Below are 17,108 nucleotides of genomic sequence, written 5' to 3'. Positions count from 1 at the left end.
ATCCATTGACAATATCACTACTCCTTCAAACCACTAAGTCCTTTACTGTCCACAGAAAAAACAGACCTGTTCTTAGCAGCCTTGTCCCATTTAATGATAAAAGATAGCTCAGATTTTCTGCACATTACCATTTATAATTGATTATCTGTTAAGACCCCTTACATAGTATTCTCTCTCTCATTTAGCATCATGTCCACTCTACCAGGGATCTGGAGTCCACTCTATCTCCTATTACTAATGTAAGAGTCATCTCTGATAACAGTCACAGAGTCTGTTTCCACTGACTAAATTCCTGGCTTAGACATTCAGATTCCAGAGGACTCAGTTTCTGTTCTTATCTCATGCTGACACATCTTCATGGTGATTTGCTGACAGCCTTAGATGACATGAATAGAACCTTTTAAATCCTGGAGCCACCCAGGTCCATTTATATCAATATTCTACCCGGATATCAGTTAAAGAAGAGAAAAAATTATACCTATGAAGTGAGCATTTCGTAGAGGAGTTCATAAATTGTGCCTTGAAGAATCCCTGTGATGAGAGAGTAGAGAGGCCATTCTTTGTGTGCATGTGCATGTGTGTGGTGGGCGTGTGGTGCGTGTGTGTGCAGTGTGAGTGTGGGGGATGTGTGGGAGGTGTGTGTATGGGAGATGTGTGTGTTGTGTGTGTGTGTATATTTGGTGGGATATGTGTGAGTAGGTAAAGTAAATAAGATATTGGATTTAGACACACAGTTGACCGTTGAACAACATGGGTTTGAATTGCATAGGTCCATTTATACGTGGTTATTTTTCACTAGTGTATACTATAGTACCCCTTAGTCTACGGTTGGTTGAATCTGTGAATGAATGTAGAGTAACTCTAGATACTCAGATTAACATCCATGTTGTTCAAGGGTCAACTGAATGTACAGAGTAGAATGAAAGTTGTGAAACTATTTTAATTTCATTTTAAATATGTTGGAAAATTATAGGCTAAACCAGATTTTTATGTTGCTAGTAAGATCTAGCTATCTTTTACCCCAGTGACCATGAGTTGAAATATGTATATATATATATATACATGCATGCATTCTAAGAAATACTAACATCTTTACATGGAAAATATAAAGTTTCTTTGGAGATTTGAACTCTAGCTATTCTGGATATTTTAGGAGACTTCCATAGCAGGGCAACCTTCAACATTTGTCATTGGAAAAGACAGCTAAGTATAATTTGTCTGAGAAATCCTTCCATGGCAATATGAGGCTTTCAAACCAAGTCATTTGTATACTGAGCATGGAAGCAGATATTTAGTTCACAGATAAGCCTATGTAGGCACAAGCTTGGAAAGTACTGTCCATTCTAAGGATAGGACTTGCAACTTACTGCTACTCTTCACATTCTTATTAATAATTAAAGATGGCATAGTGATTTATGTACAGGAATGTGAGGAAGTCTTAAGTCATATGAGATTTTAAAATACTATTAAAATTTTTTATGTTTAATGGTCAATGACAAGATTATCAAAGAGATGAATAAATAAATATATCAATAAACCTAATATGGCTTTAAATATAAATAAGACTAATTCTGATTTGTTACAGTAGTACAGTTTGACATCAAAGATATGCATGATAGTTTCTGTTAAATATGAAGATTTTTCGTTGTTTTTTTTTTTTTTTTTTTTTTTTAGGGCCTCAGCTGTGGCATATGGAAGTTCCCAGGCTAGGGGTCGAATTAGAGCTGTAGCCACTGGCCAACACCACAGCCATATCAACATGGGATCTGAGCTGCATCTGTGACCTACACCACAGCTCACCGCAATGGCAGATCCTTAGCCCACTGAGTGAGGTCAGGGATTGGACCTGCTACCTTATCATTACGAGTGGGATTTATTTCTGCCGAGCCACTATGGGAACTCCAGATTTTATGGTTTATATAATTTCCAAAACTCATGAAAAAAGGAAAATTATTTCATTTTCTTTGTCTAAAACAGTTTGTGTTCTCCTTAATTCTTATTCTTACTTATATTCCTTTGGACACTTCTATGGATGTCATATCATAACAAAACTATGCTACTTTATAAACCTTGGTGAAATTATATTTCTTTCTTATAGTCGACAAAATTTCATGAAGCTCATTGTTGCTGCAGATGATAATCAGATGGCACAAGGAAATCTGTTTTGGGATGATGGAGAGACAATTGGTGAGTGTTCCATTTAGAAGACAGGTATAATTGATAACATGACTGTTAGAATGGTAAAGTTTATAGAAACAGAGGCCTAAACAGTGAGAACACAAGCAGGTTTATGGACCAATGGAGTGGCCAGAATCACCGAGCAGAGAAAACTCAGGCTTTCAGCCACTGGGAGAGAATCAGGTTTTATAGGCAGGGAGTCATGTGCTGAGTTCAGGTCTGGGATGGTAGCTGAGATCATGGTATAAAATTTAACTTTCTCCTTGAGGCTGTCTTTGTCCTTGGAAAGTCAACCACTTCATGGGCTTGGTTGTTTTCCCTGTGGAGGTCTGATAAAGTGGAGATGGCAGGTTTAGGTCTGGGAGGGTCAATGAGTCATGCAGGCTTACTCTTTTTTAAGCCTTCCTTTTAGTTTCTGCCTAAGAATACCTATTATCTCACATTATTTTTATGTTACCTATTATTATACTTTGGAAGCTGAATAAAAACTCAACAATATGATTCAAACCAAAAATGGTTTAATAAGTAGTTGAATCAATTTAAAAATAGTATCACACATATCTAAAGACTTTCTTCTTATCCTATATATATATGTAGTCCCTATGATCAATGTCTAGATACCTAAGAGATTTATGTGGGAAGGGATGATAAATATCAATCATCTTTGTATTTCTAGAAGTTAGCCCAGTGCTATTCACATAATAGAGCTGAAAAGCCATGTCCCCATGTGCACATATTGATGCACAACAGATGCCTCTAAAACATGAGATACAAACAAAACTCAAATTTGGTCTCTGCTTTATGGCTGTAGTTTTTGTTAAGAATCAGCAGTTTTTTTTACAGGAAAAGTTTAAGAATTTAAACTTGATTTTTTTTTTGTATACTTTGTTGGCTACTCCTCAAAACCAGACTGAACTGCTACACATTTAGTAGTGCATTTGTGCTCTGCTACCTGGAGTAGTTTGTAAAGAATGCATAGTTGGGGCCCATCCTAATTCCATAAATTTGAGGAGACAAGAATCTCTCATTGAGTAAAATGCCCCAGATGATTATTATGCTGTTAAATAAACACTGTTAGAAGATTAGGTTTATAGTGCCAGTTCTACCAGATGGGTGCTCTGAGCATTCTCTTGACAAAAAATCTTAGTTGTAACAACTAACATCTGTGTGGAGCCCTAGGCAGTTCATTACAATTTAAAGAAATTATCCATAGTTGAGTGATTTTTCGTTAATAACAAAGACATGCATCTTTCATCTTTTCAGGTAAATCATAGTTAATATTCTACAACTATAAGATATGGGAATTTATTAGTAGGTAAAGTGTATCAGAAAGGGATACAAGAATCATATAGTAGTAAGCAAGACTCAAAAAGAAATACCTCTTCCTAGTATTTTGTGATTTAGAAGGTGAAGTCAACTCAAGGGCTGTTAGTTATCCTTTGCTTTCTGCACCCTAAACTTCATTAACACATTAACTGAGGTTCTACAAAGTTTGTAGCCTTTCTTCCTCACTGGATCCAACAGGAGGCACTTTGAATATGCCCATAATTTCCCAGAGTGTAAAGCTGTGTTATACATAATTTGCATGCTCTTCTTGAGATGTTTGAATCTTACTATCTAGAAAATTGAGTTAATTCATTTTAACTGTGAGGGAGACAAAGCTTCTCAGAATTTTTTTGTTTAGCTCTTTCTATCAAACTAAGGTACAGATGAAAGAACTTGGTATGACCTTTATACTCTACTGAAGTTTCATGGCAGATTTTCCTTTTGCTTTTTTCACTGGAAAATAACGGAACATAATTCATATTTTTCTACATGATCTCTTGATGCAAGCACACAAAATTTTTCTGGTCCACTGTATCTACTTTTTTGGTTATATTTCACAATCTCAGTATATTTGTTACAATTAAAAATAAAGATTTCAACTAGTCTCCTGAAATTTCTTGAATAAACAGCAACAATTCACAACAAATGCTTAGAGTCTCTGGATTTACTAGATAGGAGTCTCCAAAGACGTTTTCTCTCACAGGAAGCTTGCCAATCTCCTCGATAGACTAGATGATTTCCTCTTTTAAGTACATTTAAATTTTATGAAATGCTATTATTTGTAGACATATTTTTTCTCTCAAAAAATCAAAGATAAAGCAAAATAAACTTATTTTGAAATGTGTGTATATTAAGCAATTTTTTATTCTAACTAATAAAGTTGTAGCTTAGTAAAATATTAATTTGTCCTGCTCATCTTAGTGAAATAAACATATGTGTACCCTTGACTAAGATTGTTATGACCATGTTGTCTGAAGTTAGGCTGTGCTGTTTTCTCAGTTCCTGCCTATACGCAACAAAGAATTGAAATGGCAGGCGCTTTTAAAGTATAAACAAGCTCTTAAATTGAATGTGTTACACAATGGAGGATAATGGGGAAAAAAAAGAATGTACATAAATGTATAACTGGGTCCCTTTGCTGTACAGCAGAAATTGATAGAACATTGTAAATCAAGTATAATAAAACTTTTTTAAAAAGAAAAGAAAGTGTTGCAGCTTGGAAGCATTACAACTCTCTTAGGAAAAACACAAGTAGGTTCTCCAAAGCAAAAATGTTACAGCAAGTTTATTGAAGTGAAAGTTCACTCTTAGAGGGAGAGCAGGCCACCCTGCAAGTAGGGACTGACCCTGTTTTACAATTTTTTTCCTTATATACCCATGCTGCAGACATAGTGAGGACCTGATTCTTCCCCTCCACACCTACTGATTCTCCCTGCCCTGGCCCACTGTGTGTGCTTAAGAGCTGAATGTTGATTGGGTTTTGTACAGGGCATATTTGATCTTCTGATTGGTCTCTGGCAGGATACCTTATTTGCCTGGGTGATGGGTTATGGGGAAGTTCCCTGGAAAGTCCCTTTATGTTGCACTTGATTGTGTTCTTATTGTCCCTATAGAGGCAGGGTGAGGAGTGGACCATTTGCCTTTTCTAGTAGGAAGTAAGGAGTAGACCAGGTTGCTCAGGGTTGGGGAAGGGGCATTACAATGAGGTGGATGGGGCGTTGATAAGGGTCTGGTAATTCTTGTCTTGGCCAAGGCTTTGAGTTTAATCTTCTTGAAGGGGACTTGAAGCCCAACAAGATCATATGTGGTGCCTTTCCTAAGGGTAATATCCTTTTAATAGCTGTTGCTTTTGTTTTCTTTTATCTCATAGATCAGTAATTTAAAATTTTCTCTTAAAAACCTAAGCTATAATAATGTATTTAAAGACTAAGACTAAAGTTGTTACTTCAGAATGCATATTAAATGAGCCATTAATTATGTTATTCATCATAATTAATGATGTTGTTCCAGTCAATTATATGTTAATATGCAGAAAAAAATGTTTGGGACAAAGTATCTTTTAATTTTAGCATAGGCAAAGAAAGTCTCAACTTAAGCAGTTTTTTTCCCAGAGAGTTAATGAATACAAAGCTGGTATGTATAAGTGAAAAGGGAATTAAAATCTGTTTCTTTTTCTGTGTTATCCTAATACTTGTTTTAATAATGCTTTTGACTTTACTTTTGCTTTTCTCTCTTACATGTTTGTTTGGTTTTACATTTGAACACCATCATAGAAGTCAGGGAAAACTGGACATGAGTTCATGTTGGTAATAACTAGCTGTTTCACTTTTGGCCATTTTATTTTACTTCTCTGAAACTCACTTTCCTCTTCTATATAGTGGGAATAATGATAGTACATATCTCTTAGAGCACTGTGATAAAGTACTTAAAATTTGAGAAATAGCAAACAACAAATTTTAGCTCTAAGATTGTTATTATTATTATTATTATTATTATTATTATTATTATTATTATTTTGTGTTTTTAGGGTTGCACCCGCAGCATATGGAGGTTCCCAGGCTAGGGCTCAAATCAGAGCTGTAGCTGCTAGCCTACACCACAGCCACAGCAGTATGGGATCTGAGCCATGTCTGCAACCTACAGCACAGCTCATGGCAATGCCAGATTGCCGACCCACTGAGTGAGGCCAGGGACTGAACTTGCATCCTCATGAATGTTAGTCAGATTCGTTTCCACTGAGCCACGACGGGAACTCTGCTAAGATTATTTTTTAAATTGATTTTAAATATGGCAAGATTGCATCTTATTTAAAGAGGTATATATAAACCATATGTTTTATCAGTTTGATTTCAGTTGACTGTAATAATCTCTGACAATGGAGTATTTTTCCTCAAATGTCACTAGGATAAACTACATCATATCTTTTTCCTTTATAGTAGTATTTTATTGTTGACTCGTCACTGAGGTGGTCAGTAAGCGTCCATGACTACCACCACCCAATTGTATTTATTCTTGTACTTCTTTCATCCTTCCAGAGCTGTGTTAAGGTGACCTTAGGCCTGGCACCACTTTAGTTGTTACTTCCCTACATACGAACAAGTACAGACCAATCTACCTGTCCACCTAGGACCCTCTCTGGTGACTCATTCTTCATATTTCAGTGCTCCTTGAACTGTGTTTAAATAAGTTATATAAACTTAGAGAAAACTAAATATGCACTGATGGCATTTGATACTGTGAAAGAAAAGCAAAAATATGCTAGTATTTACTATTTTTCTTTGGAAATATAAATACATCACTCCTTTCTTTTCTCTATAGACACCTATGAAAGAGACTTATATTTCTTGGTACAATTTAATTTTAACAAGGTATGTATCCATTTCAGATCATTTATATACAATCATGTTAAATAATATTTGAATTTTTATGCCATATTTATGTTTATTTTATATTTATATATTTTTTATATATTGTATAACACCGTCTCTTCAAATATATGAATAAATGATTTGCTCTACTCTGAAATACATTTTGGTTAATAGATACATGTTTTTTAAAATTTAATTGCTTTTGATAGATGAAGTGTTTATATTTTTTCCTTATCTTTATAGTCCATCTTGACAAGCACTATACTGAAAAATAGTTACATAAACAGAAATGAAATGAGGCTTGGATATGTCCTCATATGGGGGAAAGAAAAGACTTCTGTTAATGAAGTTAATCTCATATATAATGGAAATAAAGAGACTGTTCCCTTTGTTGAAGACCTAAACCAGGAGGTAAGTGACATAAGAAAGTGTTTGGTTTTTTTTTTTAAATGAAGCTATCCAAAATGTTCTACATGAGTATCTTATATTTCTTAGCGCTAAAGAAACGTAATTATGGGACAACCATCACCTTTCTTGTTTATTCATTTTCCTTAAACTTCCATATCAACTTCCATATTATCATCCTTGGTAACTTGTCATATAAATCAACTTAATGGCATCTATTTTATAATTGTCCTGACATAATCAAAGCAAAACTAAATTTATGTTAAATCTCTAAATCATTTTTATCATTTAGGGTAATGTGGCTCATAAATTAATACTTTTCAAAAATAAAATGTTTACTTTTGAACATTTAATGTCAGATAAAATATATTTGAAAAGTATCGAAAATTAATAGAATTAATTGTCCATTAGCATCTATGAATAATTTGACATACAGGTGTATGAAGATATGATTCACATATTGAAAATGGAGTCAGGATTCTCATGTTAAATCCCTTTGCTGCTAGTGTCAGGTCTGGTAGCAGAAGATGGTTTAGGATGTCAGGTCCCTCTGCACTATGTCTTGGTTCTTGCCCACACGCAAAAAAGATTTGGAGGTGCAGACAGTCTGGCCAGGGGTTGTTCCAGCTGGTAAGTGCTGCAACAGCCCTGGGATGGAGCCAGTGGTCTTGCTGCACAGAGATGGAGGCAGGCGCTCTCTCCAGGTATGGGCGCTTAGTTCAGAATGGGAGCAGCTATGGACTCCACCATGCCTTAGTTTGAAAGCTACAGCTCTTTGATAAGGCAGTCCTAATAGCCCATTCCGGGAGTCAAGTTCCCAGCAGTTTTCAGCAGACTTTACTTACACCCTCAGAGAGAGCAGGCCATCCTGGGGTAGGGACTGGCCCTGGCTCAACCAGGTCTTTCCTTATATCTCCATATAGCCGATGTGTTTGGGGACCCCAATTCTCCTGTCCCAGCCTCCCTGGGCCTTGTAAGGGCTGAGTGTTGTTTGATCTCTGTATAGGGGACATGTTTTGATCCTCTGATTGGTTCTGGGCAGGGATGCCTTATTTGCATGGGGAATGGGTTATATAGAGGCAGGGTGAGTAATGGGCTTCATTCCTTCCTTATAGTAGGGAGTGAGTAGTCCAGGCTCCTTAAGGTGGGGAAGGGATATAACAATGACACATGACCAGAGGCTTTTGGGTTTAATCTCTTTGAGGGGGAATTGAGACTTAGACCACTAGTAATGACCATTTTACTTTGAATAAATAGTTTCAGGACTTCTTTTTCTTTCCAATTAAATAAGAATATGCAAATAATTTCTTTCCAATTAAATAAGAATATGCAAATAAACAATCTCACATACTCCTTCTGATCCTATATTCTGTGGAAGTACATTACGAACAACATATATTCTAGAAACCAGCTAACTGTTTTGGGTGTTTGATCTAAGTTTAAGGCTACATCTGCACTGCTAAAACTTTGAGTGCATGTACATATGTCTGTTGGTGCTTAAGGCTGAATAAAATCAACTAGCTCTTAATCAACTAACCACTTCAGATGAACTTAAACTACAAAATAGCTAGTTATTTGACTGACTACAACTTAAAAAAATAATAATTTTGTCTTGAACACAATTTTAGGTTCTCATAAATTGTACAAGATGTGGGAGTTGAACAGCCCCGAGAAGTCATTTCCTCCCATTGAAATTTAACTTCTGTCTTCTTCTTACCTCAGTTTTGTAGGCAATCAGAATTTCCCCTTTGATATGCAACTCTGTCTTAATTACTACTTTGACATTAAAGTACTTTTCTTACTTTAAATTCTATCAAGGTTTGGAAGTTAGAGTTTATATATTTAATGTCCTTCCATGGTAAAATAGAAGTTGATAACCCACCGCCTCACCCGCATTTTTCTTCACTTAAAAATTTTACTGGTTAATAAAATTCCAAAGTAAGGAAATCAATGATTTAGTACAGTGGTCTTAAATGGCAGACTAAGAAAGTGATTCCTTGCAAAGGAAAATTAATTCCCAAGGAATAAATTCTTAATGATTATCAGTCATAATTGGAAATTATTTTTGAACAGTCCATTGTTCAATGAGATTAAAGAGTGATGATTTTCCTTATAAATTTTCTTGTTCTTTATTTACTACTACAATGGTGAAAAATGAAGCGAATAACTTTTACCATAAAAATGAACTAAATACAGTCAGCTGAGCAAGGTCAAATAAGATACTTTAACACGTCAAGTATTATTTCAAGTTAACTTTGACCAAATATTTGGGACGAAAATCATTTTTAAAGGAAATTTAATTCCACTGCTTTCAAACACATTCACAAAGAATTATAAATATTAAGAAAAAAATTTACATTTCATTTTTTCACTGATTCCAAAAGGAGATATAATTTTACTTAGTTCCTTCTAAGTGCATTTAAATAAGACAAATATTTGTGAGCACCTACTGTTTTCTAAGGTTTTATAGATAAATGGGAAAAGGAGGGAATGGTCAATTTCTTATCTTGATTGCTCATCTCCTTGGGTGTGGGAATGATATGCAAAGAATGATTTAATTGCTCTATCAATACAACTTTTACATTTTCCTAGCAGTGATTATGCCTGGTAGCCATCTGTAGAGGTATTAAAAGCTATGTGCTGTACTTGTTATTTTTCACTTTCAATATAAAGGAACTAACTTATGTTTTGGTGTAAGATGGGTCAGTTTCAAACCTAGCTAAAGGATATTAAAAAATTTATTTACCTTTTACCTTTTAAGCTCTTCCACTCTAAAGTGTGGGAAATAGAGCCTAGGATGCTGTGCTTTAGTACAAATAAATTTTATGAAGTCCTCAGGAGAGTGCTTGGTATTTAATTAACAGTAAAGGAATGTTGATTTTCATCCTCTTCTCTTACATATTTGATGATTGGATTAATCTTTCTGATCTAAGCCACTGAAAAGTCATGTGAGTGTATCAGAGCAATGGAAAAGTCTAGTGAAATCATCATATTATAAAAATATCAGATGATTGAGTACAGTCTCTATATAGTCTTTTAGAGATTCTCTCCAATAAAAGAAGCACAAGTATAATAAAATCATTGGCAATAAATTTAGCATCTTAAAGCCATTTGAGATTGATGTAAAAGTGTATTTCTAAAATCTAAATTTTGTGTGTGGTAGACTAGCTAATATGTGAGAGTGAAAAGCATAGAGATTTATATAGTGCAGTTACAAGTAACTCCATATTTAGGCGTCATGGAGAAAGAGTAAAGTAACAAAATAAGATAATTGGTTAATAGTCTCAGTTTTTCATTGTATTTTGACAACCATTCCCCTTCTCTGAGATTTATTTTCATCTTCAGTGTAATGGGTGGGTTTAGTGAGAGTGTAACTGAAATGGTTGTAAATGCTTTGGAATAAAAATTCCTCAAAATGAATAAGGAAAACAAGCTAGAACCAGTTAATTTATAGAACCTGTTTACTTATAGAACATTTATTTATGGAATTAGTTTTTGTGAAAAAAAAATACAGTTCTGATTAAACAATTAATTACCATTTTACTTTTTTTTAGATATTAAATATTGATCTAAGAGGGTTAAATGTTACTCTAGATGAACCAATAGAAATCAGCTGGTCATGAAGATCACCATCAGTCCCAGTTGACAAAGGGAAATTAACATCTGGACTTAAGTTTCATCATACTTATAATTTTCCCTCTTCATTTGTTTCTTATTATGTGTAAAATATGATTTCCATACCATCTACCTAAAGTTATTGCACAGTGCACAGATGATGTGGCCTAGATTCAATTTTTTAACATATTTGATAGATTTAATAGTTCTAGTTACTCTCACTATTAGTTAAAACTGTAAACTAGTTACTAAATATATATGTGTGTAACTAAAATATAATTAAAATACTTGATTTTTAAATTAAGCTAACTTTTTGTATAATTTTATATAATATTTTCTTCAATGTTTAGTAAATTTAAGTTATGTACCAATAATTGCCACCAGATTTCATTATTTCTTAGTATGTACATTAATTAGAAAAGAGAAAATAAAATGTATATAAGTATGTACAGTGTATATTTCTCTTTATTTTCCAAAAGGAAAATGTCTTAGTTTGGGTTGCTGTAACAGTTTGCCATAGACTGAGTGGCTTAAATAATAAATATTTATTTCTTATAGTTCTGGAGGTTGGGAAGTTTGAGATCAATGTGCTGGTAGATCTCATGTCTGGTGAAGGCCTTCTTTTTGGTTTGCAAACAGCCATCTTCTCTTTGTGACCTCACATGGCAGAAAACAAAGGGAAAGGACCAAGCTCTCTGACATATCCTATCTTCTTATCAAACACTAATCCCATTAATGCCGGCTCCACTCACATGACTTTATATGTCCCAAAGGCACCATCTCCAGATGCCATCACATTGATGACAAGGGGTTCAACATATGAATTTGGGGAAAGGAACACAAACTTCAGTTCCATAGCAGAAATCCAAATTTCTTTTTCTACCTTTCTTTATGGATAGGAGAAGAAATATCACTATTTATTCTATTTAGTTAATTGAATAAATTATTCAATCATCAAGTTGGAAGACTAAGTCATGGTCTAAATAGTATTCATTGGCATTTTTTAACACTTTGGTTGCTTTGAATTAACTTCATCAACTAATATGTGCAGCTTGATAGAATTCTTTTCTTTTTTTTTTTTATTATTTTTTTTATTTTTTGTCTTTTTGTCTTTTTTTTTGTTGTTGTTGTTGTTGCTATTTCTTGGGCCGCTCCCGCGGCATATGGAGGTTCCCACGCTAGGGGTTGAATCGGAGCTGTAGCCACCGGCCTACGCCAGAGCCACAGCAACTCGGGATCCGAGCCACGTCTGCAACCTACACCACAGCTCACGGCAACGCCGGATCATTAACCCACTGATCAAGGGCAGGGACCGAACCCGCAACCTCATGGTTCCTAGTCGGATTCGTTAACCACTGCGCCACGACGGGAACTCCGAGAATTCTTTTCTAATTAAAAACATAATATCATTATAGTGAAATATTTATGACAATTCATTGCTCAGAATACAAGGACCAGGGAAAACAATAATGATAATGATGGCTATTTTCAAAAGCAAAAGAAATAAGTTTTGGCAAGCATGTGGATTAAAGGGAACCCTGTGGTCTGTTGGTGGGACTGTACATTGATGCCTTTGCTATAGGAAACAGTATTGAGTTCCCTCAAAAAATTAAAAATAGAACTACCATATGATCCAGCAATTCCACTTCTGGGTTTTTTCCTGAAGAAAATGAAAACACTAAGTCAAAAAACTGTATTTGCCACCATACTTATTGCAGTGTTATTTTCAATAGGCAAGCTATGAGAATAACTCAAGTAGTATGAAAAAGCTGTGAGATAGATACACATAGATAGATAGATAGATAGATAGATAGATAGATAGATAGATAGATACACACACAGTGGATATTATTCTGCCATAAAAAAATGAAATACCATTTGTGACAACATGTATGGATTTTGAAATCATTAGGCTAAGGAAAATAAGTCAGAAAGGTAAAGATAATACCATGTGATAGCTCTTATATGTGGGATCCAAAACAAGACAAACAAACAACTACAAACATAAAGCTTATAGACATTGAGAACAGTAGGTGCCAGAGGCAGGATTGAGGAATGGAATTTCTATTCTTTCTCTCCTAAACAACCTGAGGCTCTCTATGCCTTTGCTCTATGGCACTACTATTTCTCCTTATAATACTGTTAACAGATGCACTAACTTTTCCTTATCTGGACAAGGAAGAACTTTTGTAATAATTACATCGTACCAGTTCGGTACATATTTAAAGCTATCAAAACAACTTCCCCCGTATTAGTATCCTATTGGTGTTTAACGAATTATCTCAAATTTAGTAGCATAAAACAACTGCAGTTCATTATTTCACAGTTTTCAGGAGTCAGGAGGTAGGTCATGGCTTAGCTAGCTCCTCTGCTCACGGTCTCACTGGTTGAAATCAAAAGTTGGCAGAGTTACTGTCTCATCTTGAGACTAGACTGTTGAATTTACTTCCAAGCTTTCTTAGATCATTGGTAGAATTTACTTCTTTGCACTAGTAGGACTGAGGACCTGCCTTTTTGATGGTTGTCAGCTATTGGTGGCACTCAGCTTCTAGATATTGCCCTCACTTCCTATTGGCTACACATAGTCCCTTGCCATGTATGTTTCCTTAACATGGATATGTAGTCAAGGCATCAAGGAGACTCTGGAGTGAGTCTGCTACTAAGATGAAGTATTATATAACATAACATAATCATGGGAGTTACATCTCATCAACTTTGCCATATTCTATATATTTAAGTAATTGACAGGTTCTACTTACACTCAAGAGGAGGAAATTATACAAAGGCAAGAATACCAGGAGCTAAGGATTATGGAAGCCATCTTAAATTCTGTCTGCTCTATCCTCAAACTTACCCTGTGCCAAAGAGAGCACTATTGAATGGACAAAATAACTCCCTCTCAGAAATACAGATCCACCAAGGATTATAAAAACAATAGACCATAGGCAAATATGTCTGTATATGATAAATCATTATAAGCAGTATAATAATCAATTAACAAGTATTAACTACACATACAGATGTATAAGACATCATGTTGGCCTTTGGAACCAAATTTCAGGTTGAGACAAAAAGTTAATGTATACTGACAACAGGCCCTCATTTCTTAAAAAGCCAACCTATATTAGCAATACAGAAAAAAATAGTCAAAATGAGTATTCTGAACATGTCCATCAACAGATGATTAAATAAAGAAGAGATAGTATACACATTTACAATGAAATATTACTCAGCCAAAAAGAATGAAATATTGCCATTTGTAACAACATGGATGGACCTTGAGGATACTATGCCTAGTGAAATAAATGAGGCAAAGAAAGACAAATACTATATGTTATCACTTATGTATGAAATCTAAAAAAAAATGAAACAAACAAATAAATATAACAAAACAGACACAGGTATTGAGAATAGCTGGTGGTTACCAGTGGGAAGAGGGAATGGGGTGGGGACAAGAAAGGGGTAGGAGATTAAGAGGTACAAACTACTATGCATAAAATAAATAATGAAGATCTATTTACAGCACAGGTAATATAGCCTGTTTTATAATACTTTAACTAGAGTGCAATCTATAAACACAAAACTAATATAACACTGTAAATCAATTATGCTTTCATAAAAATTAGTATTCTGCAATTAAAAGCTATCCCACTAAATATGTAATATGCTCAAATGATGCTTTAGCATCATTATATGTTATATAAAATATATAAGACTTTTAGACATATGGGCCATTTTATTTTGGGTAACTAAAATAATTATATATATGTTCTATGTTCATGCCAGTGATATAGTATGCTAGAGTCCACAAAATAGAAAATAGTATAGACTACTGATTTAGAAATGTTGCCCCCTAAAGAACCTCAACATTTCTGCAGAGGCTTCGCAAACAAATGAGGAGAGACATTTAGCAGGCCAAGTCCCCTACCCCAATCTCATTTTATTCATATTAGCTCTGGTTTCTGTGATTTAATGCATTTGGTTACCCAATGAATAAAAGTGGAAGTAGAACAGACATGAGATTGAATTCCAGTTCCAACATATAATGACATAATGTGATATCTACTACATAATCTTGGCTATCCTCATTCTCCATAAGTAGTGTTTACAGGCTATATTTCAGAACATAAGTTTTATGTATCTGTATGTAACATATGTAAGTGTGTATGAATATATATATATACAAATACATACACACATACAAAGTATAAAACATGGTATTTATTATCTTCCCTAGTGATTCACAAAATCTATTTTAAGTGCTAAAAAGATTAATGTGATATTGAGTATATCAAGAAGACTTACTTTGCAATTACCCAAAATAAAATAGCCCATATGTTTATTTATTTTTATTTATTTATTTATTTATTTATTTATTTTGTCTTTTTGCCTTTTCTGGGGCCGCTCCCACGGCATATGGAGGTTCCCAGGCTAGAGGTCAAATCGGAGCTGTAGCCACCGGCCTTCGCCAGAGCCACAGCAACATGGGATCCGAGCCGCATCTGCGACTTACACCACAGCTCACAGCAACGCTGGATCCTTAACCCACTGAGCAAGGCCAGGGATCAAACCCACAACCTCATGGTTCCTAGTCGGATTCGTTAACCACTGCGCCACAACGGGAACTCCCCCATATGTTTAAAAGTCGTATATTTTATATTTCAAGTCTCTCTTCAGTCTATTATCTCCTCTTTTTGTCCAGGCTCCAATTGTTTCTAAACATTTTTTAGAGACTATTTATCCTTGCTTCCACTCTCATCTCCTCCTGTATTTCCCGGTTATAACATACTATAATAAAAATCTAAAATACAAATGTATCATGTTATTTTACTTATCATATTTCTTTAATGATTTTCATCCAATAAAATCCAAAATTCTAATCATCAAATACAAGGCTATAACTGAATGGGAAAAAAAACATAAAGTTCCACTGAAGAGCATAAAAATTGAGTATTTTGGACAGGTATACCTTATTTTTGATATAGAGGTTTAATTTAACTTACTCTCCCACACTAATTTTGTTTCTTTCTAACCTCATTACCTAGAATGCTGCGTCTTTCTGTCTTATTCTTCCAATAAACTCTGGTTATCATATTATAGTTATGCTCCACTGTCAAATTAGTGGGCAGATTTTCCAGACTTTCAAAGCAAAATTAGTTCTTTCTTCATGTTCCCATAGCAGCTCCTCCATTACATTACCTTGAAATGGAAATTTGCTATTTATATCTTCCAACAAGATTATGACCTTTTGAGGCCAAAAAACACAGACTGATTGCCTTCATTTTTCCAATGACCGATGCTTAACTCTGCCCACAGTAGTAGGTACTATTAAATGTGTTGAAGAAAGAAGAAAAAAGGAGAAGGAGGAATGGCATATTGATGGTAGCACCTTTCTAGACAAACTACCAGATCTGAGAGTTTTGTATTTTTTTCCCCCTGCTTCTCCTTTCAGTTGCTTGCCTCATTATTGGTAATAAGAATCTTCATTGACACCACAGTATTAATTTCACTGGGATTTATATATAAATTGTCTTATTATATATATTAAGAAACTTGTGGGTTCGCTCCCGGTCCTCGCTCAGTGGGTTAAGAATCCAGCATTGCTGTGAGCTGTGGTGTAGGTCACAGATGCAGCTAGGATCCTGCACTGCTGTGGTTGTGGCATAGGCTGGCAGCTGTAGCTCTGATTGGACCCCTAGCCTGGGTTCCTCCATATGCCCAGGTGGAGCCCCAAAAAAGAAAAAGAAAAAAAGAAAAAAAAAACTTCACATTAATCATTCCCTTAAGTGATCTGACATTAAAAATATTAGAACAATACAAAACAATAAAAAGTAAAAGTGATAATGATGTGGAAATTAAATCTGAAAGATGTAAATAACACACATTTCTATTTTCCTCTAAATTTGCTCATGTGCAGCATGAAATTAAATCATATCTAATGTAGTTTCCTCTACAGGTTAGATCACTCAAATGCAAAATTTTTATTTTACATAAATAGAAATAGTGGTTTGTGGGTGATGTATTAGAAAAAAGGAGATAGGATTTTTAACAAATAAAAAAAGAGAAAATGGTGCTTTTTTTTTTTCATAAATTTGAGAAAGTCATTCTAGGTGAGGAGAAATCCAAGAATAAGGGAGGAGCAAGATAACTGCTACCAAGCTCTCTGCAGGGAATAAAATATATTTAATTTAGTCTATCTGAAGTTAATAGTTTTAC

At 34.6% G+C, this 17,108-nt stretch overlaps 1 protein-coding gene across 8 annotated transcripts in view; it reads left to right on the top strand.

Moving 5' to 3' along the window:
* SI (sucrase-isomaltase) overlaps positions 1-11,345 on the top strand; it is a 164,669-nt gene extending 153,324 nt beyond the window's left edge. For 6 of the 8 annotated variants that reach the window (XM_084986882.1, XM_084986880.1, XM_084986883.1 and 3 more), the window contains 4 exons: positions 2,099-2,187; positions 6,823-6,872; positions 7,116-7,283; positions 10,832-11,337. In XM_084986882.1, the coding sequence (XP_084843008.1) occupies positions 2,099-2,187; positions 6,823-6,872; positions 7,116-7,283; positions 10,832-10,900 (376 nt within the window). In that variant the 3' untranslated portion in view covers positions 10,901-11,337. 8 annotated transcript variants of the gene reach the window in all.
* The last annotated feature ends 5,763 nt before the right edge of the window (positions 11,346-17,108 follow it).

Source organism: Sus scrofa, chromosome 13, assembly GCF_054392235.1.
Source record: "Sus scrofa isolate SSC_HxYL_T2T_F1_AM1 chromosome 13, Sscrofa_HxYL_maternal_Yorkshire_Landrace_v2.0, whole genome shotgun sequence".
Classification (NCBI taxonomy): domain Eukaryota; kingdom Metazoa; phylum Chordata; class Mammalia; order Artiodactyla; family Suidae; genus Sus; species Sus scrofa.
The sequence above is the reverse complement of the archived record's forward strand: the minus strand, read 5'-3'. Positions and strand labels throughout refer to the sequence as shown.